The 24,245-nt window shown below is 39.2% G+C and overlaps 2 protein-coding genes and 1 long non-coding RNA gene across 5 annotated transcripts; 2 read left to right on the top strand and 1 right to left on the bottom strand.

Moving 5' to 3' along the window:
- On the top strand, window positions 1–1,484 carry LOC113562532 (geranylgeranyl pyrophosphate synthase-like). The gene is made up of 4 exons (XM_026972220.1): window positions 1–329; window positions 410–549; window positions 629–731; window positions 850–1,484. Exons 1-4 carry the CDS (start codon window positions 35–37, stop codon window positions 1,041–1,043), a joined length of 732 nt encoding a protein of 243 aa, XP_026828021.1. The 5' UTR covers window positions 1–34; the 3' UTR covers window positions 1,044–1,484.
- On the bottom strand, window positions 1,313–24,126 carry LOC105276085. 2 transcript variants are annotated; one of them, XM_011333424.3, is made up of 7 exons: window positions 23,968–24,126; window positions 23,607–23,766; window positions 7,459–7,519; window positions 5,196–5,267; window positions 2,531–2,670; window positions 2,297–2,448; window positions 1,313–1,956 (listed from the first exon to the last, which is right to left on the bottom strand). In XM_011333424.3, exons 2-7 carry the CDS (start codon window positions 23,716–23,718, stop codon window positions 1,885–1,887), a joined length of 609 nt encoding a protein of 202 aa, XP_011331726.1. In that variant the 5' UTR covers window positions 23,719–23,766; window positions 23,968–24,126; the 3' UTR covers window positions 1,313–1,884. The 2 variants fall into 2 exon arrangements, with proteins under 2 accessions (XP_011331726.1, XP_026828022.1); XM_026972221.1 differs by lacking the exon at window positions 23,968–24,126 and having other exon boundaries at window positions 23,607–23,944.
- Window positions 15,946–23,089, top strand: LOC105276084. Of its 2 annotated transcripts, XR_893345.3 has the most exons (5): window positions 15,946–16,901; window positions 16,995–17,222; window positions 17,854–18,132; window positions 18,223–19,702; window positions 21,344–23,089. It is a non-coding gene; the product is annotated as an uncharacterized LOC105276084 (long non-coding RNA). The 2 variants fall into 2 exon arrangements; XR_893344.3 differs by having other exon boundaries at window positions 15,946–17,222.
- Window positions 24,127–24,245: the final 119 nt, after the last annotated feature.

The raw sequence follows: 24,245 nt of genomic DNA, 5'->3' as shown, positions 1-24,245 counted from the left end.
ACAGAAGAATTCCGGAACGACGAGTCATTGCTGCATGAAATCTACGTTTTCTTTTTTGCGATTTTTCCAAAACGAAGTAAAAACGAGCATATCTCTAAAGGACTTTTTATTTTTGATTTATCATCCCCTACACGCTCCCGAAGTTTGGACATTTAAATTCGGGACACCCTGTATTTTACACTTTTATCTTGTATGCTTCCACTTTCAGGCAGCAAAAATATTTGCGGAGCAATTATTGGAACTTCACAGGGGACAAGGAATGGAAATTTATTGGAGGGACCATTTCATCTGTCCGAGTGAGGCTGACTACAAAACTATGATAAGAAAAAGTATATATTAATATATTGCCTTCTCGATATACAAGAAAGTACATACACAAGAAAGATATGAATATTAATCGATGTTGCAGAGACTGGTGGGCTTTTCACTCTGGTGGTAAGATTAATGCAACTATTTTCATCTTACAAAGAAGACTTTTCGACGCTGATAACTAATTTAGGATTATATTTCCAAATACGCGACGATTATTGCAATTTGTGTCTTAGTGAAGTAAGTAAAACAACAGTTGGAACATTCTTCTTGGTGGTGAATTTAAAATAACTTGATTAATTCTTTTTTTATAACACAGTACACAGAAACTAAGAGTTACTGCGAGGATTTAACTGAAGGAAAATTCAGCTTTCCGATTATCCATGCGCTTACAACCAATCCCGACGATAGGCAAATAAGAAGTACGCTTTAGTAACTTTTATTTACAAGATTAATTAAAACCATTTGAATTAATGCAGTGACTTATTTAGTAAATGCAATTATATCTATAAATTGTATAATGAACTTTTTGTCTGACAGATATTCTGAGACAACGACCCAAAGAGATCGAAGTGAAACGTCACTGCGTTCAATTGTTGGAGAAGTTTGGCTCTTTTGAGTATACGAGAAGAGCGCTCGAAGAATGGGATGCAAAAACGAGGATTGAAATTGAACGTCTTGGTGGAAATCCGCTCTTGAAAAAAATTTTAGACAGCCTGAAAAACTGGAACTAAAAAATCTGTTAATTGGCCTAAAGATCTGTTAATTGGAATAATTTTAAGTTTTAGATCGTTTGTATATATCTGTGTTACATGCAATCAAGTAGTGCAAGAGTTTTTATTTTGCTTATAGAATTTTTTAATGGAACGTTACTATTTTACAATCAGAATTAAATGAAACAATTAGCATGCTTTGTTATATTTGGAGAAAGGCTCTGTTTGTTCTGTAATATAAAAATTGATGAAATCTTCTTCAGCTTTTTCGTAAATCACAGAAAAGGATACTTTCAAGAAATGTTTATTAGCAATAATGACGTGTGTACAATAATTTAATTTTAACATACCGGATGATCGTCTTATCAAGAAATTTTACAGTTATTTGTACGTGTCCATGCGATTACATATTGTACATTTGTACCTGTTATGTGTGTTCTGAAGTACATGGTATATAGAAAATTATCTATAACTAAATAGCTACTCTAAGAAAAATATTCGCACGCATTCATCTCCACAACGGTCATTTTTTCTTCGCTACATTATCATACTCGTTCTTTGGCAGATCTGAAAAAATCTTATCTTCTTTTTCATCGTTGAATTTATTAAGTTTTACACGATGTCCTTTCTCGTTTCAACTTCACCCAATTTTAGAAGGCATCATTTTTGCTCAGTCACGAGTTGCTGCTTATTTCTTGCCACAGAACAATCAACGTGTGATTGATAGTCCCTTTAACACGGGGAAAAACTGATTCGTGAATCCTACTACCGAGGACTAAGATAGCGTGGCGATTTGACATGTTCTTTGCTCAGGTTCGCTGTCCTCATCAGTTTCACTGGCCCAAGAGGGCCGTCGCTCGTGTCATATTTCGCCATCGCTATCTACAGGGTAACGCCCCGGCCCTGACAGTCCATCATCCAAAACTTCTGTCACCTAGCAAAACAGATAATGGATAAATGAAGCAGAAGAAGATAATGTATATACATATATATATATATATATATATATATATATATGTAGTGAGAATATCTATTACGAAATTATTTGTAGAATCATGTACAAGAAAATGTTATTTTTCATACAGAAAATATGAGAATAGAATTATAATTTATAAAAAGATACACACACGCACATATTTTCATAAATACAATACATAGAAAAAGGAATAAAATTATGTCAAGTAGATAATAACAAAATGTTTACAGAATAAAAGAAATGTGTTAATTATGAGAAAAGAATGAGATCATCAATGCAGTAATGTTAAAAATCTTACCAAAACTTCTTCGAAGCGATCGTAATTCTCCTGTCTGGAATTTAAGAGGCTCTCACCAACCGAGTCGATACCGGTGCTTAATTGGCAAGGTCCTCGTCGTCTTAATGCGCTCGATGCAATATGTAGCAAAGATAGCACTGCCAGCAGACCGGCTGCGAACGCACATGTGAGAGCATCAGACTGCACGGATTAATAGAGCAGATACTCTCTGAAGGCAAATCTCCGTGTTCTTACCCGCGACGTAGGATAGCCAGAGTTTATTTGGTCGCCACGCCAGGATGCAAGATAACGGCAAATAAAATACAGCTCTTCGCCAGCCTCGTGTGACATCCAGAACATTGGACCAACATCGCGAACAAAAGGTATCCTCGTTCCTGTGTCAGAAAAGAAATGTCAGGGTCATTTTCTCACTTCATGAAAGAAACGTGAAAGTATGAAAAAATTACTGAAAGATTATTTTGAGAGGAAATAGGCTTAAATATAAAATTGAGATTTTTGCAGTGTATGTATAGTTATAATTGGATGTTAAGCTTTTGGATCTCTTCTCATTTTGGTTTCGTGAACATTTCAGTTCACTTCATCAAGGATCAAAAACAATCTCACATTAGTATGAATATCCAGCAAATAACAAGAAACATGATTCGAATTAAATCAACTCAAAATACAATCGTAATAATTATTAATTATTAATTATTAATGTAAATGCCCATGTCAAGTTTCACATCTTAATTTACTTGTCGGTAATTGATACATTGATTAATACGACTATCACAAAGCAAACGTGATGTTCTCCGAATTGTCGATACTTACATATAAACCTTATAAAAAGAGTCTTTTTATGCGAACCTGACGTTCGCGTGACTGAAGGGATTACGCCATCAAATTAAATACACAATATTTTTTTTCTCTACGGGAACACCGTTTCGCTGAGTTCTATGAGCGAGCAATAAGCATTTAATCTCTGTTATGGTTCCATCAATTTCTACTTAACTCGCCGTCGCCTTGAAGAGGCGGAACGGAAGACGATTTCTTCATCGATACAACTTTCCAACGTCGCAAACTTCCATCGCTTTAAGAAGATTAATAAATCGAATTCTGAATGTGCAAAGGGGATTTTACCGTGAAGTAAAAGCTTGACGCATCGTCAGTATTCCGGCAATCTATAAATAACGAATTTTACATGTTCCTAGCGTAATGTATTTCCTAAACTAGTAATGTTATGTAATAAATCAATATTTGCGTAGCTAGTATTAGTATACGCTATATTAGTGTACGCATTGAACCGCATACGCGACGATGACTGGGTTTGTAACGCAATTTAGCGGAAATTCCTGCAGTGATCATATTGACAAGGAAATTGCCGGGGAGCGATTTACTCGAACCTTGGAATTATCAGCGAAATTTCCGCGATAGTAGGCAGTAGTTATCACGTGCGCGTCTACTACAGAGACTACTGATTTAGGAAATTGGTAGTCGTGACAGACGTAAATCCGTCTAATCAGTTCATGAAGAATAATTAATGTCATGATAATGATAGAAAGGAAGAGATCTTTGTACATGGCATGCGAGCTTTAAATGAAGACTGAATCTTTCATGCTTTTAAGAAAACTGATGAACGTTGAGAGAAAACAATATTTCTTTTCTCTTACTACTGATAGTTTTTTAATTTATTAAAATCTTCTCGATAGATGCGGCGAGTCTTCGTTCGACGAGTAATATGAAGAAAAAGTTGTCTCCGCTGAAAGTGTGCCGAGAAGTGACGTACATTACTTCTATTATTCTTATTCGATCATCAGCCTTTACAGCCGATTACATCAGATCAAGTTCATGATGTAATCGATCATTTGGACTCGCGATTTTAAGGTCGTCCAGGGCATAAATTACCGCGGGGACCATGTCGGTCCCTCAGATAGATCGCTCAGTCAAGTCATCCGATAAAACCGTAGACTTCTAAGTGCGGAACTTCTTTTACTACTTCCCATTAACTGCCAAGCGCTGTGAAAAATGCTATCGTCCTACGCTGATCAATATGAAAAACTTGAAGAACCGTTCGCCCGCGCGATAATCGTATCAAATTTGCTAAGATAATTTATCTGCATTCATCGGTATTATTATCGACTAAAATTTCACTTAATTCAACCAAATAGCGCCTATGTCGAGATGGTAACGTTGTTTCTTAATTTTGCAGATCTCTTCTCTCGATTAATTTTAAAGATATGAGAAGAGGACTTTATCTTCACTTTGATGCTCGCGTGTCGCATTTATCTGGTTTAAGGGTGACTACCACCGTGCTTCGCTTCCTCTGCAGTAAAGTGTTATCTAGTTGCCGGGTAGTCCGCGCGTTTTCTCCTCAACGCTCGTCGGGAAACGCTCAGGGAAACTGGGGCAAACTTCCGACCTGGTTGGTAATTGCCGGCTGGCTTTGCCCCGCCATTTCTTTTCCGCGTTATCCTGCCACGGCGATTCGGACTCAACGATGGTTCCCTGGGGCCCTTTTAACCCCTTACTCGTGCACCAGTACGTTTCTGATCTATATGTACGAGCAATTTCGAGCAATTTCGGAAAGTTATATCAAAATTTACGATATCGTATTTACGTGCGTTACACCCAAAGAAGAATACATTAAAATTCCCTTAATTTTTATTTATTTTAAATAAATAAAATTATTAATAATATAAATAAAAATTAAATAAAATAAAATTATTAATAATATTAATCTATAATAAAAATAAAATATAAAAAGCATAGAATAAATTAAAACTATGATAATTAATATTTAATTTTAATATTATAATGATAATTAATATTAAGTTTTTGTTTATTTCATTAAGTTATTACATTTTGTACATTAATTAAACGAGTGAACTTACTTAATATCTACTTTCAGAAAATGACGTACCTGATACAAAGCTGCACGAATAATGTGATGACCCAAGTTACTTCGAGGAAGAAGATTATGCCTGATGCGGCTCTGTAATTAGATACATATACGAATTGAAAAAAATTCCAATTGGAAAAACCGAAGTCTGCCCCGTTAATCGAAGATTTAAGACATTCGCATCGTCGACGAGAATACTTTGCACGCGGGAATAACGGAGAATTTATGATGGTCCTACGCGCAGCTGCTTTTTACAGGCATGCAAATAAGCATCAATAATTCTGTTATTGTTGTCAGAGAAACAAAAATTTATATCGACATTCGCCGTGTCAACGAGGTCACGTGTTCTGACTGTCTTGACATGTTCAGGGACAGTAATGAAAATTGTTTGGTCCCAGGATTACAATACCTCACGAGGGTATCAATGATTAAAGTGCCGACGTAAAACCGCGTAAAAAATGTAAAACGTTTCTCTCAATTTTCCATCTCCTCCCCTGTTCTATTCTAGCTGATGCGAAAGTAACGTCCACAGGGGGAGAAACTGCGACGAACAACGCAGAAAACATTTCTCTTCGGCGGCGATATGCCGCACTCCGGTTCATTGCACATTCAGAGGCGCCAGCGGGGAGGAAATGTAGCCTGCAGATATGCAAAAGCGAGAAGAATATCTAATTAAGAGCTATTGTTCACCGGGCAGAATTTTATCGGATGATTTGCGGTTAATGTAAATTGCGTTGCATACTTGTCGCTGTTCATGTAAAATTAAAGAGGAGCGTTTTAAGCGTATCACTTAGAGCAACTTCTTGTTCGCGATGGCGAAAAATTTAGATTAAACGATTTAGATTAGATACTGTAAATGATCCGCCGACTTGCAACGCAATTCCACTTATAATTCATATTTCATATATTTCAATATGTATCTCTCAAACCTTTCTGTGTTAGACTTACAATTAGTAGACTTAATAAATTCAGAGCAGAATTACATTTCCTCCGAATTACAGGCCGTTTAAAGCGAGCTTTAAGTAGACTCTTTAGAATAAGGAAAAAACTATTTTTAATTTAGCCATTGAAAAATTCATAAGCTGATTCAACACGTGTACACGTATACATACCCGTGTACACGCATTATTGTGCGGAATTCGTTCGGTTTCTTTTCGAGACACTATTACGTTCAGCTTGTGGATAAGGAAGAGACTATCAGCTTTTTCATTTTCTCAGTGGCCGGGTAAATACCTCGCCTTAAAGATAATCTCGTTCCGACATCGCGCTTCCGCTCCTGACCGCCGATAATTTAATTGAACCCGAAATTAGATCTCTTCAGGACAGATCGAATCACGCGGACCGCCTGATTAGTAAAAACGATCGAAGTGATTTTCCAACGCCGCCTGATATTTTCGTTACTCGTCGTGCTTACTTATATTATACAGTTAATCATCAGCAAATCGCAAATTGAAGTGGCTAAAGTAGACAAGGCATTAAAAGCCCCACGGATGGTGGAGATGGAGAATCCATGACGGATAAATTAAGATTTCACGTAAGATTTATTAAGATTAATTAAGATTTCGGCCTTTAAAACCAAGAAGCCACGTATTATCTCTCTAATATTTACGTAATAATTTATATACTGAATGTCTGGATATTAGTTATCCAGTAAGATATATAAATTATAATATAAAATCAAAGATTCATTGATAATAAATCTCCTGCAGAGCGTAAAATTCTCGTCAAGTTGCTCAGCAGACGTCGGATGTTCTTTTACAAACTTTGTGGAAGAACTTTGCGAAAGGTCAGCTGTCTCGTGGCTTTTTGTAATCTTCATCATTAGTTACATCTTTACAATGCATTTTGTTTAAGTGGAATAAACGATTTTTTATGCAAGAGCACCGGCTAAAACTAGACACGCGTGAATGGATTCGGCAATCTTATTATACCGTTACGTGCAATACCGTCATCAAAGTACGGTATGTGTAAATCCGTGAAACGTCGATTGGACAATTAATGATCGGCCTAGGAGGTAGATGAATCGGGAGATACGGACGGAGATTTCTCCCGTGGAATTGAACCTCTGCGATTTTGAGTTTAAACTTTGATTAAAGTTCGCGAGGCTCAAGGGGTTCAATTTCGTGGGACGCTTCTCGCTCGTCGATTCCCTTTGATTCACCTAATCCTATCTGGTAGGTGACGAGAAGCGTCCCTTGCTTGCGCGGTGTCAACGCGAGATCTCGATCGGAGGCTGATAATGCGTGAATTGAATTACGGTATACGCATGTTGAATTATCCTCACGTAACGTAAAGCCCCATGACGTGTCGATGGTATGCCACATCCGCGCCGACGCCGCACACAACTGCAACAGACACACAGAAAGAGGATCAAAAAGATTGTAGATCCCGTTCCCGGTTAGTGAATCCAATCTCGCCGCGATATCAATTCTTCAATCTTATTTTTGTCTAATACTGAAAGTTGAGATTCGCAACATTTTAACAAGTACCTATATAATATATGGAAGAAATATGTATATTTATTTCGCAAACGTGATGTATCGTTTATTACGATCAAATTGTGTACCTTTTTCTATGATTAATCATGATATTTAGTATTTCATATTTATCGATTGTAATATTCAATCTCGTCCAGTTATTCATTGAATTTTTAAATTAAATTAATTACGTTAAATTAATTACTTTCACGCACATATAATTATATTTTGATTTAATGTAACTTAATTACTTTAATAACACAATTAATTACTTCTTTATACTGCACAGTTAATTAGAAATTAGTTTATCCATTTTTTAAATATCTCATGTGTATAAAACACTTTTTTATTCCATACATTCATCCTCTCTGCAAAAGATAGTAACACCCGATATCCCTGGGATACTTCACGACATGAATTCCCCACGTGTGTTCACCTATGCATGCCGATGCATTAATTACCGTACCTGACGTTCGCCCGTGCATTCCGCATAGATGTGGTACGTGCAATCCGGAATCTTTCGCCATTTGATAACGTTGTTATTGGTAACGAGAACGAGAACGAAATGCGTCGCGAGAACGCGACGCTCCTCGCAGCTTCCAGCTGGAGAATCGGAGCAAATAAAAAAAAAACGAAAATTCCATCCCGCACGTATCTGATATGAAATATGCATACACACATACACACATTCTATATATATCTCGCCTCTTAAAAAAAGAATTTATTACCTACGCGTCTGAGAGTATCAAGCGGTGTTGAGAGATACAGATCTTCATATGAGACGGGATGTGAAATGCATCGACGAGATATCGAGAATGTATAAATCTTCGCATTCTCGTATAAAATTATTCTATTGTGCATATAACGGAGAGTGCACATACGCACGCATGCACACACATACTATCAACATTGGCCAAGTATCGCGTATACACAATGAATGGATCGCCTATAGCCCTGACAGGAAATCAATACGACAGATTCGAGCGTCGCGAATGGGATTTTATATTTTTTTTTTCACGCGAAGCAGAGCGGTTCAATTTGAACCGCCTAGGGGACAAGGGAACAAAGCCGATCATCTCGAGTCGCCGTAATTGCCCCCAAGAGAATGCGCGTTGTGTACGTCCCGGATCGGTGAGATACATCGAGTGATCGCTCATCGGAACCCGCGTTCCCGTCGCGACAGGTAAAGCTAATTGCGAATAGAACTGGTCACCATGACCGGTGGCGAATCGAGGAATCGACAGGAACAGGAGAATCGAATATCGATCCATTCATTAGAGAAATTTATTATATTTATATTTTTATACGTATTTCTCCCTGCTTATGTATTTTTTTATGTATTTTTTAAAATTTTAACGCGGTGGCTAATCACCGTCTTGTTTTTCTGATAATACTTCAGAAAAGCTAGACGGTGATTGGCCACCGCGTTGTCGCGTTGCCACGTTACCGCGTCCTGTGTACGTATACAGGAGCCCATACACATGACGATAATAACTGTAAGTGCTCGAGATCTATCTGAAAGTGGTGCTCTGTCAATCTGCTGTTATCATCGACACGACGAGAGACGTGACTTATCACTCCAATACGATTTTTCAACGGCTTCGTTATCGAAGTGCAATTCGATCAAATCCGTTCCGAAAAAACCGTGAAACTGAAAATTAAAAATAAGAATTAATTAAATTGAAGTGGAAGAAATGAAGTCTCTTTAGCGCACATCTCACACATCGCTCAGTAAACTTATTAGGTCATTAACTAAGTAATTTGGATCGTGTCTAGATGACGATACAATTCAGTATAGCGATGTTTTTGAGAATTTATTTTTTTATAAAGATCGCTTACTCTGCTATAAATTAATATATGACAAGCTGTGTTGTGCTGTCACATAAGTGTATGTTTAGTTTGATTCATCACCATATACAGGCGACTATGTAGTTAATGACCTAATATTTTCTACCTGTTCTCGATATGTAAGTTTTAGATACATGTAAAAAATAAAAAAAAGGTTTAAACCGAACTTGAAGTAATTTCTGGAGAAAGTCGAAAAGGGAGGTGGAGGAAAAGATATGAAAGCGCAGTTCGTGAAAGCAGTCCTAATTGCAGAGTGAGTCCGATCAAAGGGCTTCGAAAATGAAATAACCGACGCATGAGGAAATAATTACGTGAGCCATTAGGGAACCTCGAGCTTCCGCGTCGCGGCGCGTCTCGCAAATGCAATTAACAATAACGATTTTAAGAAAGCCATCGCGCGAGTCGCGCTCCGTGCTCGCGCGTTTCAATTTTAATGGACGAGCGTTCCGCAGCAGAGCGGTTTTGATAACGATCGCAAGGGACATCATCGTTTAATGCATGGACAAATGCACGGCGCGTCGAATGAAATTGAACTGTTAGTAAATACAATTATTGATCGTGTTATCGTGTTGAATTAACCCGTCGTTAACTCTTTAATTGCCAACGTTAACTTTTAACTCGTTCGGGCACAGATCGAACCCGCGACCAACCCTCGTGCAGGTTGAATCGCTCCGAGTCTCTTCAGATGATCTAAGGACGAAGTTTCGCAATTATCGCCCTTTGGCTTGCAAATGTGGTTTACATTTCTGCGCCTTCCACAAGCGACTTAACGGTAAAGATGCAATAGAGTACACGCGTGCAAACACGCGCCTAGGTGTTTGTGGCCCTGACGAATTTGAGAAAATCGCGAGCGCTATGTATTATTCAAAGGGCGAAGCCGCGCAACTTTAATAAAAGGGCGACCCGACTGTCGCGTCGGCGCGCAGCTGTGATACCCGGCTGTCGTCAGGAAGAAAATATTTGCAGAAAATTTCACGCTCCTTATCCGACTCCTGCGGCGTCGGTATATACCTGTTTTATGTATTTACGAGCACCCTCTGAAGCAGGCGGGACTTGCTGACATAGCGTACGACTTATGACTCCCTGCGCTTCTACATAAAGACCAAGTCGAAACTGAAGGTAAATATGTCACTGGATTAGTAGATTAATTAACTTTCATCTTCTTACAAAACTTTCAAATTAATTTTTCTTTCATTAATTCTCCTTGTCTTAATTTATATCTACATATAATTTTATATCTGGCATTCTTTTTATTTGTTATTTTATTGTTATGTTTAATTTACCTTTGATTAAGGGTAGAAAAGAAATAGAAAATTTTGAGAATGAGCGTATTTTGACAAGTTTATACCTAAATTTGTAAATAGACACTCAACGTCGGTCGATGATTGCCCGGAAACTCATAGAATCCTGAACGCCGATCTTCAATCGTGTTCGCCATTGAACATCACCGGACCGAAAGTTCTGCGGCTGGCACGTGAATTGGCCACCTACGGTTGCGTTGGTGCGAGTTACGAGTGAATTTCCGGAACTGCATTGTCCTCAAAGATGTTCCTCGGGATATCCATTATTCTCCCCTCACCAACAAGAGGAGGCGATCGCCAATCATTTTCTCGAGAATTAAATTCTCCTCTCCATGTAGCACATGGTCTTGTATGGATAGCTGAGCGGCGTCATATCTCGTGCTGACGACAATTAATTCTATCGAGAAACCGATAATCGCGCGATTACTTGCAAAATTAATTTTCTGCTGATATAAAGTTAACAGAGATGACAGAACTGACGTGAAATTACCATTTTACAGGGTCGTCGAGTCAAGCAAGTTGCAAATGAAAGAATAACAGTAGAAAGAATTACGCGCAGACAACGCAGAATATCGACGATTCAAGAAGGGAGTCTCACCAGAGGCAGAGCCAGAAAGTGCGGAGTAGCGAAAGCCTCTCTAAGGGTGAATAGTGGCCGATGCCTCGTCCCTTTCTCCCTTAATTCCTTCCTCTGTCGCAGGAATGAAGACAGATCGGCGCGATCGGTTTCCTATCTTGAGATCTCACAGCCTCCTCCTCGTTTATTTTGTTTTACTTTTATATCGTTCCTTTCTTGTACTCTGCCTCGTTTAATTCATGGAATGAATTTTCGCGAAAACAGTCCGTACGGGAAAAACCGTATCCGTATATTCCTAGCTCTGGCTTTAGAATAAAGATGCGAGAGCCTTCCTTCCGGTGATGCATTCTCGGCAATGCAATTAGCCGCGGACACTACTTGTGTGTCGTCCGAAGGGTGTCCCCTCCCAACGAGGCGAAAGCGCGTGATAATTAAGACGCCGGTCGGGCCGCTCTCAAATATAATTAGGCTAGCCGGCTCCTCTCGGTAAGTGCTACTTGTCGTCGACGGATATCACTTTGCATGGCGCATTCAACACAATACACGCACGCACACGCACAGTCGCCGATTAACTCCAACGAGATATGATTTTTATCATTATATATGACACATACATAATGAATATATCAGTTTTATTATATATATATATATATATATATATATATGATATGTTTTGTATGTTTTATATACTTTATTGTGTATTGTAATTTCTAACATAGAATTTATTGGCTTCGGGAAGACTTCGTGCTTCAATAGAAGAATTTCAATTATGTACTTGACGCTTCCTTCGCGAAACCGACGACGCTGAAAAATCGACACGGAAGTTCTTCGTCGGCTGACACATCGTGGGATGTCGTGTACAGAATTCAGAGGGAATTAATTTAATTCGCGGCGATCGAAGGAAATCCTCCCACTTGCTCGCTCGCTCGCTTGCTCGAGAGGATCGCGCACGCCAAACGAATGCGGCGTCGCGTTTCCGGCGACGGAGCGCGCGATGGAAATTGAGTTTCGCCTAGTTTTCCATCGCGACGATTCGATTTGTCCCGCGACGTCGTGACGAGCAGCATCAAAACTTTCTCGTACGAGAACGAGAAAAGGGAAGAAGAAAGAGAGAGAAGGGCAATACAGTAGAGAAAAGAGGGACGATCCTGTCGTCGTTGCGAATCGTGCGATCGCGAAAAAGCGGGCGACAAGAGAACGCGAGAAAATTGGGTGAACAACTCTCGTGAAATGATGAATGCGCTTTCGTAGATAGGATCCAAGATTCCCTCGGGTCTCCTGAAAAATGGGAGAAGGGGGAGGAGAAATAGAGGTTTGCGGTGTCTTCTAAATGTTCGATAGAAGAGAATTTGGAAGCGCGATGATATTTTCAAGCCCTTACCTCGATAATTTTCAGTGCACTTTGTGCATGTTAAATCTATTTGCTAAGCTGAGCGCGCACAATTTCGGTGGAGAACGTTCGCAAAGCGTTGGAACCCGTAATAGCGTCACGTAATTCCTCTATACCCTGTTACGCGCGCATCGTACATGCGGACAACATTGGGGAAAATGCGATGCATCCACACACGATGAGTCGCCGGCGACTCGCGAATTTCGTATACAGTTCACAATAGCCCGCACTTTAGACGGCGCGACGGTGATGAAGAAAAATAGAAAAAGAGAGAGAGAGAGAGAGAGAAAGAGATAAATGCAGAGGTACAGTCGCGGCTCTCACGGAAATTAAAACTGAAGGGAACAACAACTTGCAGTTAATTTTCAAAGTGCCGGGAGATTTTTTGGCTCGCTTCGAGCATCTCCAATCCGCTGCGACGCACGGAAATAGGTATAGTAATTTTCTGTTTCACAAGTGGACTTCCAATCCTCGTTGATTTTTTTAGTGTTAGGTTTAATAAATCCAATGTGAAGATTTGATGTAAAACATTATTAAAAAATCACCGGGAGAATTTTTGGTTCGCTTTTATGGTTCGCTTCGAGGGTCCCAAACTGTTGCGGCGCACGAGAATAAATACGCTAAATTTTTAATGTTGCGTGAGTGCACGTCAAATCTTTATCAATTTTTTTCGTTTCAGACTTAATAAATCCAATATTTGACATGAAATATTAGTAAGATCGTCTCCAAGGTTGTCTGTTGATGGATTTTTCCACTATTTTCGACAGGTATTCTCGTATTTTACTGCATGTCTGCTTTAATCCTTATGTAACCGCTTCTGCTTACACTCAGCGCAACGGAGGTATCTTTATACAGGCTATTAAGTATATTTTTATATCGTTGCGATAAAAATATGCCCGTCGTGCATTTGCTTGTACATTATCGTAACATCTTATAATATATTTTTACGGAAGCGACAGCTTCCGCAGAGATATGATTATATAATTTAAAACATCACGCTATCTATTACCATAGTTTCGATCTGTTACTATTTCCGACTATCCATGAGCTTCCATGAACATGTCAAATCAAAAGTTCTGCTGATAAATTTTCGAATTAACCTTTGAGTTCTGATTTAGGTGACAAATGGGGTTTGTGTAACATGCTGTCGTTTTTTTCCTCGCCTAAATTAAGAGGCGGTATTTTCTCGAGCGAGGAAAGGTCGACGGCAGAACTCCATCAAGAAAAAGGTCTTATTATCGACTTCCCTCTCCTTTATGTTTGAACGCGCCTGTATGTTACAGAAAGGGATGAAGCCAAGCGTTCTCCACTGTCGGCTGTTTCCCCGGCCTTAAACTTTACCGCAACGAGTCCCCGCGGATACGAACTTATGATTCACAGTATGTCAACTCGCGCGAACTCCGCAGCTGTGCACGCGTTCCACATGGTTCACGGGACGTGCACAGCCATGAAGGAACCTAAGGGCAACCGAAGTGAGCGGCCAGGTGAACGTTATCTCCCATTAACGCCAGAAACTCTGTTCTCCACGCTGACGAATGCGAACATGCGACTGCGATGGTTATAAGTTCATCGGCAAGTTCGAGTCGCCAAACAAAACCGTAAGACGAGCGCATTTGCAAGATGCGCTAGGATGTGTCCCTCCTATCGCATCCCGTATTTCGTATCCCGCAGAATGTGTACACATGAACTCGCTCCAAGGACGACCGTAACTTTTCGGAGACCGCAAAACCGCGTCTCATCGAGGAATCTCACCGCAGCGCGCTGTTGCAGTTGTCATCGAGAGCCCTCATGATTTTATTATGCTTCTACTGAAATTCGAAATGTCCTCAAGAAAGGAAAAATGGAAACGCAAGTTCAGCTCTCAATTAGTTGTCGAGTAATTTAATTTTAATAATCTTTAATATCTGTATGAGACGGTTCAGATATACAGGATGTCCCGGGTTTTAACCGACAAACTGCGGGAGCATATTCTACTAGTGGAAATAAGAAAAAATTCTTATATCGAGTTTGCTTAGAAATGCTTTATTACAAAGTTATAAACCAATATTGAAAAGAAATATGAGATAAGTAACAACGGAACATAGTGTAGAATTTGGAAGGTCGAAGATGTTTATGTTACGTGTATTCACATGTATTCATGTTCACTATGTTGAAACGATTCAGTATGATTGTTACTTTCACAACAGTAGCTGTTAGATTTCAATCGTCGTGTCAACTAGCAATTACTATCAGAATGCCAAAAGTGTTTTCAAATGAGGAATACACTGATATTCATTTCGTGTACGGATTCTGTGACGGAAATGCACGAGCTGCCGTACGAGAGTATCAACGTAGATTTCCTAACAGGAGAGTACCAGATAGATTTAAAGCAACGAATTACTAATTCAGTTACTGAGATGCAACAAAATTTTCAGGAATGTCGTACTGTAACAAATTCTGTACTACGTCGATGTCTAGCTTGTATCGATGTGCAAGGACAACATTTTGAAATGCGTCACTAAATCATTGCGTAGATAATTTTTATTTTTGTGAAAAAATCCGTTGTTACTTATCTCATATTTCTTTTCAATATTGGTTTATAACTTTGCAATAAAGCATTTCTAAGCAAACTCGATATAAGAATTTTTTCTTATTTCCACTAGTAGAATATGCTCCCGCAGTTTGTCGGTTAAAACCCAGGACACCCTGTATATAGGGAGATATTAAGTATACATGTATCATATATATATATCAGGAGATACATCAGTCATATTTCCGAAATTAGTTCTTATACAGGGTGTCCGGTAACTCACGACTCAACGCTCGTGAGTGGATAAAGCGGACTGAACTGAGTGGAAAGTCCTATACCATTTTGCAATTTTCACAATAGTTAACAAGTTATTAATTATTAAAAATCGTGCTATTAGTCCGGCCTACCGCCAAATGCAAGATCGAGTGCCTAGCGATCGCAGTGGCAATGGCTAGGCATGCCATTTGTAATAAACAACTTTTCGCGCCTAGCAACTTTGATCGCTAGGCGGTCGCATCTCGCCGCTCACTTGCATTCGGCGGTAGGCCAGACTAATACAGCGATTTTTAATAATTAATAACTCGTTAACTATTGTGAAAATTGCAAAATGGTATAGGACTTTTCCACTCAGTTCAGTCCTCTTTATCCACTCACGAGCGTTGAGTCGTGAGTTACCGGACACCCTGTATATGCATAAATATATTATTTATTTTCTCGCACATCAAGCGAAATAGAGATTAATCCTATCTTTTTCTGCTTTTTCAACATAACAATAATGATATTAAATTCTGTGGACGTGGATACAGTTAATTAATGTCGACGGCCTAATTCGTATCATTCGAGTTCTTCTTTCTAGAGCAGAAAAAAGGGACGAAAGGATTATTCCGACTGGCTGAAACTATTTTGCGAGAATGCTACGAAAAATATCGAGCGGCTTGTTTCCGGGCACGTGCGTGAAACAAGCAATGCGCAATGAATAGAAAGGAGGGGAAAAGTACATGACGTGAAAAGCCGAACATACAATAGTCCATATAGACACGCATTCTTGAATTAATTTCAATATTTAGATCGAAAACTGTTGCTTAATGTTCGACTTCGACGTTTCTTATTGAACGCTTCGACGTATAATCAAATCTGAGAGTAGATTTTCAAGAGAATGTAATTCCGTTGAAATTCCGCAGGATCCATTTTATCGGAAGACTTTAACGAGATTTTTGCTCCGCGCCTTCGTTTCCCCGTAATTAATGGGTCACCGTGCACGGAGCGTACAGAAAATTTTACGCGAGCGTTCTACCGTGTGAAAGAATCGACTTTTCTCGCGTATTGTTTAATTTAAAATATTATTTCGCTGTCTAGTTGCGACCCGAGATTACGCGGATAAAACATTTCATCTGCAGTAAATTCGAGTTAACGCGTTCGCGGTCGCGCACCGCGAAGCCGCAATAAATCCACGCGTCTATCTGCATCCGCGTTGCCATATGCTTTGCCAAAGTTTCGAAATATCGTTCCGCGTGCTTCGAAAGCGCTTCGAAACTGGCTTATAAGTTTCTCGAGAATGGCGCGCAAGGAAGGAAGGAGTGAAAGACGTAAAACGTGAGATTCCCGAATGCTTTGTGCGTAAAGACGTAAGTGAATTCCATCGTATACTTTCCATTAAATTATCTAAATATTTACTAGATATTTATTACAATTTTATGGTAATTAACGTCGATGTTTAGAATCTGTACAGGTATCTCATTAATAAATTGGTGGAAAGCATCATTGGTTTGGCAAATTTCGGCTGAAGAGCGTATCTCGCGTGTTTCGCGTGCATCGCGAATACATAATGTACATTCCTATGGCGCACGATGGAGGATACAATTTGTATCGGCGACTGATTCTCGGCGGCGTAATCGCATCGGCAGCTCGTGCTCAAATTAGCGGTGATTTACGCTCCGATACGAATGGTAAGTGCACTCGGTGCGCGCGCGTGGCTATAAATTATTGCCTATCGCCTAATTGCCATTTTACATTTCCGTCGTGCATTACGAAAGGGAGAGAGAGAGAGAGAGAGAGAGAGAGAGAACGGCTGTAAGTCCAATCTCCCAATCAAATTCGTGTTGTCTGCATTCATCCGCGTCCGCGATTCGCGCGTGAGGATTGAATCCAAATTAATCGTATTCGCATCTCCAAGTTAAATTTGTATTTAAAACAGTTCACATTCTCATTAGTCTAATTTGCCTGCTTTATATCACCTGATTTATTAATATCTCCTGATGAACTAATTTGCGAGATGGATGTTGCACGTACGAGCGTAATTATTTCTCGAGCGTACGATCGACTAATTGCCATCTCGATTAATAACGTTATTGACTCGTTTCCCAATAAATAAGAAGACAATTGCAGCCGGCGCGTGGCGATCATCATGTGCGAGAGAGAGAGAGAGAGAGAGAGAGAGAGAAATCGTGTATATATGTATATATATGTATACACATGCATACCTATAAACCCAATATTTACGTTGTAAGTGAGTGGAGAATGGAACGCGTACACAGGTAGTAATAGCAGGCTTAATCTGATTGCAGTTTATAATTTCAGGATGCTGCAGACGGCGATTGCGACGGTATACCCGCAGACTGCCGGAACTAATTAAAGTGCACGAAAGCGAGATCGCGTGGAGCACACTTAACAGTCGAGTTCTGGACATAGAACCTAAGCCCTCCGGTTAGTGCGATTGCCCCCCCCCCCTTCCGTTATCCTTGCACGGTTCTTTGCGCGTCTATTAATCCCGGAGCTTTACGTCTCCGCGAGATGCAAGCATGTGACTGTGATTCAAAGAAGTGATGTTAAAAGCTTGGCCAACCCCAAAAGGAGCAAGTAAGTAGTTGCGAGGAGATTTTTCTCTCAACGAATAACTGAGTGTACTAAAAACTTAACAAAACTAAAGAATCATGTTGTTCTCGCCAGGAAACTTCGGACGACACTCGGATGTGTGACAAGACCACTCAACAAAGTTCGCGCCGCGCTCAAACGAAATATCTCTTATAGTTTATCCTCCGTTACCGAGTTACGGCAATCGAAAGTTCAGTCCCCTCGGGTCGCGCCGGATTATATCCCTTACAGAGATGTCGACAGAATACATTCTACTATTCTCAGTCGAAATTCGCGGAGACCGCCGCCGTCATCAACGATGAGCGTCATTCCGCAAGATGACTGTCGCGGCACAAATACGCGATGTCATCTGTATTTATGAAACGCTTTTCTAATTGTACCTGCAATGTAAAAAAACCTTGAGCGAAAGAATAAATAAAGAGATGAGAATTAAAAGAGTGTCAAGTAATAAAAGAGTATCAAATAAAAATTTGAGCGAAATTTAATTATTAAAAACATTAAAGGTATAAAAGTTATTATATGTATAGTGGAATCTAATTTGAACGTATAGTTCATATTTAAATAGCTAATATCTATAGCTAATATCTACAATAAATGAACTTTTTCAAATTTTATAGATATCAAGTGGTAGCCTGCATTTCAATATCTCGCATGCGTCGTGTTCGCGTTTTCCGCCTCTTGTAAAAGCGCTATTCGCACAATTCCGCAATAGTCATCGCTGTACCGCGACAGTAAATCAACGGCGGTTTATCGACAGCCACCGTCTAAACGATGCAGAGTACAAGCACGGAAATGAGAGACGGCCTGGATGGCCCGGGGGCTTGTTTTCTAGTTACGGGCGCAGCAGACACAGCCGATGCGGCCGTGACCGGCGGCGCGGTGCGGAAGAGCCGACTGACTGCGGCATTTCCGCACCGTCGCCCGGCCAAGATAACGAAATGCCGATATCTAACCGCACGTAAATAGCCCGATATTTATACTCTCGCGACGCTCGTGCTCTCTCTCTCTCTCTCTCTCTTTTGCGCGCGCGCGCGAGTACGCTGAAGATTCTGCAAATTCCGTCGGCGATGAACTCGCGCCGCGAGCTTCCGGCCGCGAGGAGTTTATTCCTCGCGTCTTAACGTGATTTAAGAAGATTCTATTTGCGAAGTATATACACGAGAGACGGAGTGTATGCGGGAACTCTATCCCGGATTCTCGACGCTTCCTCCTCAATTATGGATTCCATGACAAACTGTGGCGGCCACGGCGGGTTTTTCCTCCCGTCTGTACGCGGCCGGAACGTGATGAAAAAAATACCCCCACCGTAGAAGATTTATCGTGTCGATTCATGTTGTGCGAACGCGTCGGCGTTATCAGCGGCGAAACACTTTTCCCCTTTTCGTTGCCGCTCTTCCGGATTATGAGAGTAAAAAAAATCACTGCAAATACGGATGTCTCACGTGTGCCGACAGTATAAATAACGGTTGGTTTGTTTGAAGCCGTTTTATGTCAGCAGTTTTATGTCGCTTGCGGTCACACGGCGTACGCTGCAGCTGCATTGTCCATTTCGCGTGTGCGTTACTCTTTATTTATCTCGCCAATAATCCCATTTTCGAAGCGAGCACACAGTGGCAACCGATGCGTTCGATCGTCGTGCGAATTACGCGCCAATCGACCGAACTCGCGTAAAGCTCGCGTATATTTCGATTCACTTGGACTTTCGATGTAATATTCCCCCATTTTAAATATTGGCTCTCTGCACTTGCCGCGCTAAAATCGGCAACGAATTTAATTCTTTAAAGCACAGTGGTATGAAATATGTTCCACCTTTTTAGTGCTTGAACGTGCATGGTGGGACATTATTCACACTACCTTTAAATCGCAAAATTACTGGAAGCATAAAGGTTTACATTCTGTCCCACTTATTTAATATAGTTAGACTATAGTTAGAGACTCTCAACAGATGTCAGATGTCAGTTATTTTTGTTTTTATTATTTTATATAACTTTGTATTCCAAATAATTAAAACTAAAACTAAAATTAAAATAAAACTATTTTGTCACATTTTACAAATAAAATTCCTGTGCATCTAGACATTTTTTTTTGTTGTAAAATCCTGTACTTCAAAGAGTTAAACCAGCGGCTGGGTGAAACATCGTGAAACAAGTCACGCTTGCGTTATTATTACGCGATATGAAAAAAGAAAGAAAAACGCGCGCGATTCTCGAAACGTCCAATTTGTCAGAAAAATATTTCGTTACATTAATTCACGTGCGATACTGTCAGTGTACTCGCAAACTCGGAAAAAAAATTCCCGCGTGCTATATTGTACTCTTTCTCCGTGCAAAATATTTTCTTTCACACTCGTGTGAACTAGTTAAAAAACTGCGCGCGAGTTTGCTAACGAGTTATTCAAGGGACGAGTGGAACGTATCACCATAGTTAGAAGTATGCCGTATGATATAATATATTTTAGCGTAATTACAAGGGAAGAAACATTACAAAAGGGAAGAAACAGATACTCGCCTCTTAAAATTTGTTAGACTTAAAATACAATATTGCAAGATATTTAAGAACAAGATATTTTTTCTTGAAATATTACTTCTTTCAATTCATTTAAAAATGAAGCATCGCATATTATTATATTAAAGATGATATTTTATAATATAGTAATGATATTTAGTTAAATTATTATATAGTTTAATTATACATTTTTATTTATACATCATATTTCATTACGTTAATGCAGAATTATCTATTTTTACGACTGTGACGGTATTGAGTGATCTGTGAAGTGGCAACTCGTTATTAAAGAAGAAAATAAGCAGATTATTATTCTGCAAGCAGATTATAATTCTGGTAGTCTTTAACTGATGAATAGGTTGCTATTTTGCAAGAGTCTGCGTTGTGTTAAATTAACATTATTCCCGTTCGAATAAACATCATGTCCATTGAACAAATTATACATTAACCACATAGCTATGTTACAAAGTATACAATAGCGAATCCTGTCGACACGATATTACTTGATTGGATAATCACAAATGTATATTGAATCAATGAACAATTTTCTGCACAGTAATTGCATAAAATTTCTTGAGAGTATGCGGCGCCTACTCTTTCAGTTTGCCCCTGTACATAACTATTGTTCGTACGATTTAACATCAACTTCTAAAAAAAAATGTCATTGATCGCACTGCATTTTTTCTTTCAGTGCAGGAGGATCGTAGACGATTTGGATTCATGAATGCTTCGCAGCTGTAATCCCGGCCGCGGTTCCGCTATCTTTCACCATTTAGCACCGGCGACTGCACGTGATTAAACATCAATGATCGAGATATCAGCCGGTTCGGAATCGCCAGGACGTGATTCGCCATTTATTCATTCGATCGATCGCGCGCACACTAATTGCTTCCGAAGGCGCATTAAGTGTTATCAATTAAGATTCAGGCCAAAGCGCGATTGTCGCGGGCAATTAATCCCGTGTCGCTTGTGGATCGCGGCGGGTGAGTCATCGGCGGCGTCACCATGACGGCGCGACGTTTCGGTAGCGTCGCGACGGCTCCCACAAAAAGCTTCCACCATTCAACCGGGGATAATGGTCCATCGGAACGATCCGGAGTACCGAGAGTATTTTTTGTTATTGTTTGTCACCACGAGGGAGGAAAATATGTTGAGATTGCGAGAAGCAGGAGAAACACGTGTTATCGGTATCGAAACAGAGTAACGTGATAGTTCAGAGTTTATAATCTCAGTTATTTTATACGTTATTTTATACTTGTTTAAATACCGTTTTTCTTGCATCATGGAAAACTAGGAAAATCGCGGCATTATTTTCTCATACAAGTTTAAATTCGGTCATAGTGCGGTCGAAGTGACGCGCAACATTAACTCTGCTTTCGGAGAAGATGATGTTTATGATAGAACCGTCAGACGTTGGGAAGTTTCATTCTGGTAACGTGGACCTTGAAAATTTGGCACATTGACGATGATATTTGAAGAATATTGTTGAAATAGAACTAAGTCTGACGGAATATTGCAGACGTGACAGGGATACATTACTCGACCGTATCCAGACATCTAAAAGCCTTAGAAAAAGTGAAGAAGCTAGAGAAATGAGTTCCCATAGATCTCAGCGAGAAAAATAAAGCGCATCGTTTAGGAATCAGCTATTCTTTGCTTCCCGGAATAAGAACGAAGGCATATTGCAATAGAATTGTAACCTGCGATGAAAAATGGATACTATATGACAACCGTCGACGTTCGAAGTCCAAATCTTCACACGCGCAAGGTAATAATGACTGTATGGTGATCATCAAGGGGTGTAATTCATTTTTTATTTTTGGAGCGAGGTGAAATCATTGATGCCAAGAAATACTGCCAAGAGATTAATATTATACTTGAAAAACTGCGCATTCAGCAACTGGTATTAATAAATAGGCTTTCTACGGCGTCATCATGACGTCTTATTGCTGCACGCATTACAGATCACACATTGCAAAACAGATAATAAAAAATTACCAGAGTTAAAGTGCGAAGTTTTCCTCATCTCTCTTCCTCTCCAGATCTTTCATTACTTTTTCAAACATTTAGATAATTTTTTAGCTGTGAAATTCTTTTAAAAGAGGACGATATGAAAAACGCATTTAACGAATTTTTAACTTCTCATTCTATTGATTTTTATAAAGAAAGGATTACTACGCTTACATTATATTGGGAGAAGTGTACTGATGCTGAAGGAAACTTTTTGATTTTGATTAAAACAATATATGTATCAAATTTATTATATAACCATTTAAAGTTAAAAATTGAAACTGGCCAATTTATTTGCAACGACCTAATATCTTGTCAGTATTTTATTATTATTTTAGATGAGTTATTTGCAAATCCTTTTCAGATTAAAAACCTATATAGTAGTAGAATCTTTGTGTACATTATATGGGAAATTATTTGAACTCACTATGAAAGAAATAGCTACTTAAATGACATCCTTTAATGGAACACCATTGAAGAAATCCGCGAGAAAAAGCTGCTATTGACTTCCGCTGTTATAATGATCCATTAATATTAAGCAGATGTAAAGAATCCCGCCGACGAGTGTAAACCCTTTTACCTTTCACGCGGTAATGAAAAGCGGGGTGCCGTATCATTTTTCTTTCGTTCGAAGCAGCGGAGAGGATCGTTCTTATCTTATCGCGATTTTCAAGATGAAATTTATACTCGAACCACACGAGTGCGAAGCGTCGTTCGCGAAACAGAAGTTTCTTTTATAATTTTTTTTGTAATTTTATTATCGCACTTTATTATGACCGGCTCGTATTAGTCTTTCTTTCTTTAATTTCTAGGTCTCTTATAGTTTATCAACTTTTTTTCCAATATTTTTCCAATATTTTAAAAATATTGGCTGATTCAACGATTACATATCTGACAATATGAAACATACATTTAATATTTAACAATATAAATTATTGACTCACCAATAGCGGTGCACACCCCTACGATTCTTGTCATTGTCGTTAAATGATGTGTATCGTCCGGCCTTTCGAGGATAGACATATCGCTGATGGAATTTTTCATCTGCGTTATCATGAGGCACGTGATAACAATTTGCACGTTTCACGCCTTTCAATGCAGATCCTGTGGATACATTTCTTGCATTTACTTTTAAATCGGAAAGCACGAGAAACAATTTTTTAACTATTAATATTGGAGGTTATTATCATAGAACTTTCATTCTTTCTCGATTTTTTCTGGAGTATCTTTCTTTAGTAATCTCAAAATAGTTGTTATTTAGATTAATTTCTGTTTTATTTTTATCTTGCCTGGAATTTAACTCACCGAAATTTCACCGGCCGTGGGAACGTCCTCCACCATTGCAAGCTCACGCGAAACTAAGCGCATCGCAGAAAGTGTCGCAATGTCAAAGACATCGAACTTGCGCAAATGACACCCTCGCTCGAATTTCTCGCTACTTCCTTATTATACAGCATCCGAGGGTAAGCAGTATATAGACTATTATAAGAATATATAGGGAGCAAGGATGTGATATAAATCTTTTTTGTTTTATCAATTTTATTATTTGTTTTCTTTTATGTATAGGAATATGTAAGAATAAT

This window comes from Ooceraea biroi, chromosome 9 (genome assembly GCF_003672135.1).
Source record: "Ooceraea biroi isolate clonal line C1 chromosome 9, Obir_v5.4, whole genome shotgun sequence".
Classification (NCBI taxonomy): Eukaryota; Metazoa; Arthropoda; class Insecta; order Hymenoptera; family Formicidae; genus Ooceraea; species Ooceraea biroi.
The sequence above is the reverse complement of the archived record's forward strand: the minus strand, read 5'-3'. Positions and strand labels throughout refer to the sequence as shown.

What these genes read in the sequence shown, in the direction of transcription:
- LOC113562532 (XM_026972220.1), top strand. Translation starts at nt 35, where the DNA reads ATGAAATCTACGTTTTCTTTTTTGCGATTTTTCCAAAACGAAGTAAAA. An exon ending in CAAAACTATGATAAGAAAAA is followed by an intron (nt 330 to 409) that starts GTATATATTAAT and finishes TCGATGTTGCAG; the next exon opens with AGACTGGTGGGCTTTTCACT. An exon ending in GCAATTTGTGTCTTAGTGAA is followed by an intron (nt 550 to 628) that starts GTAAGTAAAACA and finishes TTTATAACACAG; the next exon opens with TACACAGAAACTAAGAGTTA.
- LOC105276085 (XM_011333424.3), bottom strand. Translation starts at nt 23,718, where the DNA reads ATGATAACGCAGATGAAAAATTCCATCAGCGATATGTCTATCCTCGAA. An exon ending in TTCGTGCAGCTTTGTATCAG is followed by an intron (nt 2,671 to 5,195) that starts GTACGTCATTTT and finishes TTTCTGACACAG; the next exon opens with GAACGAGGATACCTTTTGTT. An exon ending in CTGGCTATCCTACGTCGCGG is followed by an intron (nt 2,449 to 2,530) that starts GTAAGAACACGG and finishes GTGCGTTCGCAG; the next exon opens with CCGGTCTGCTGGCAGTGCTA.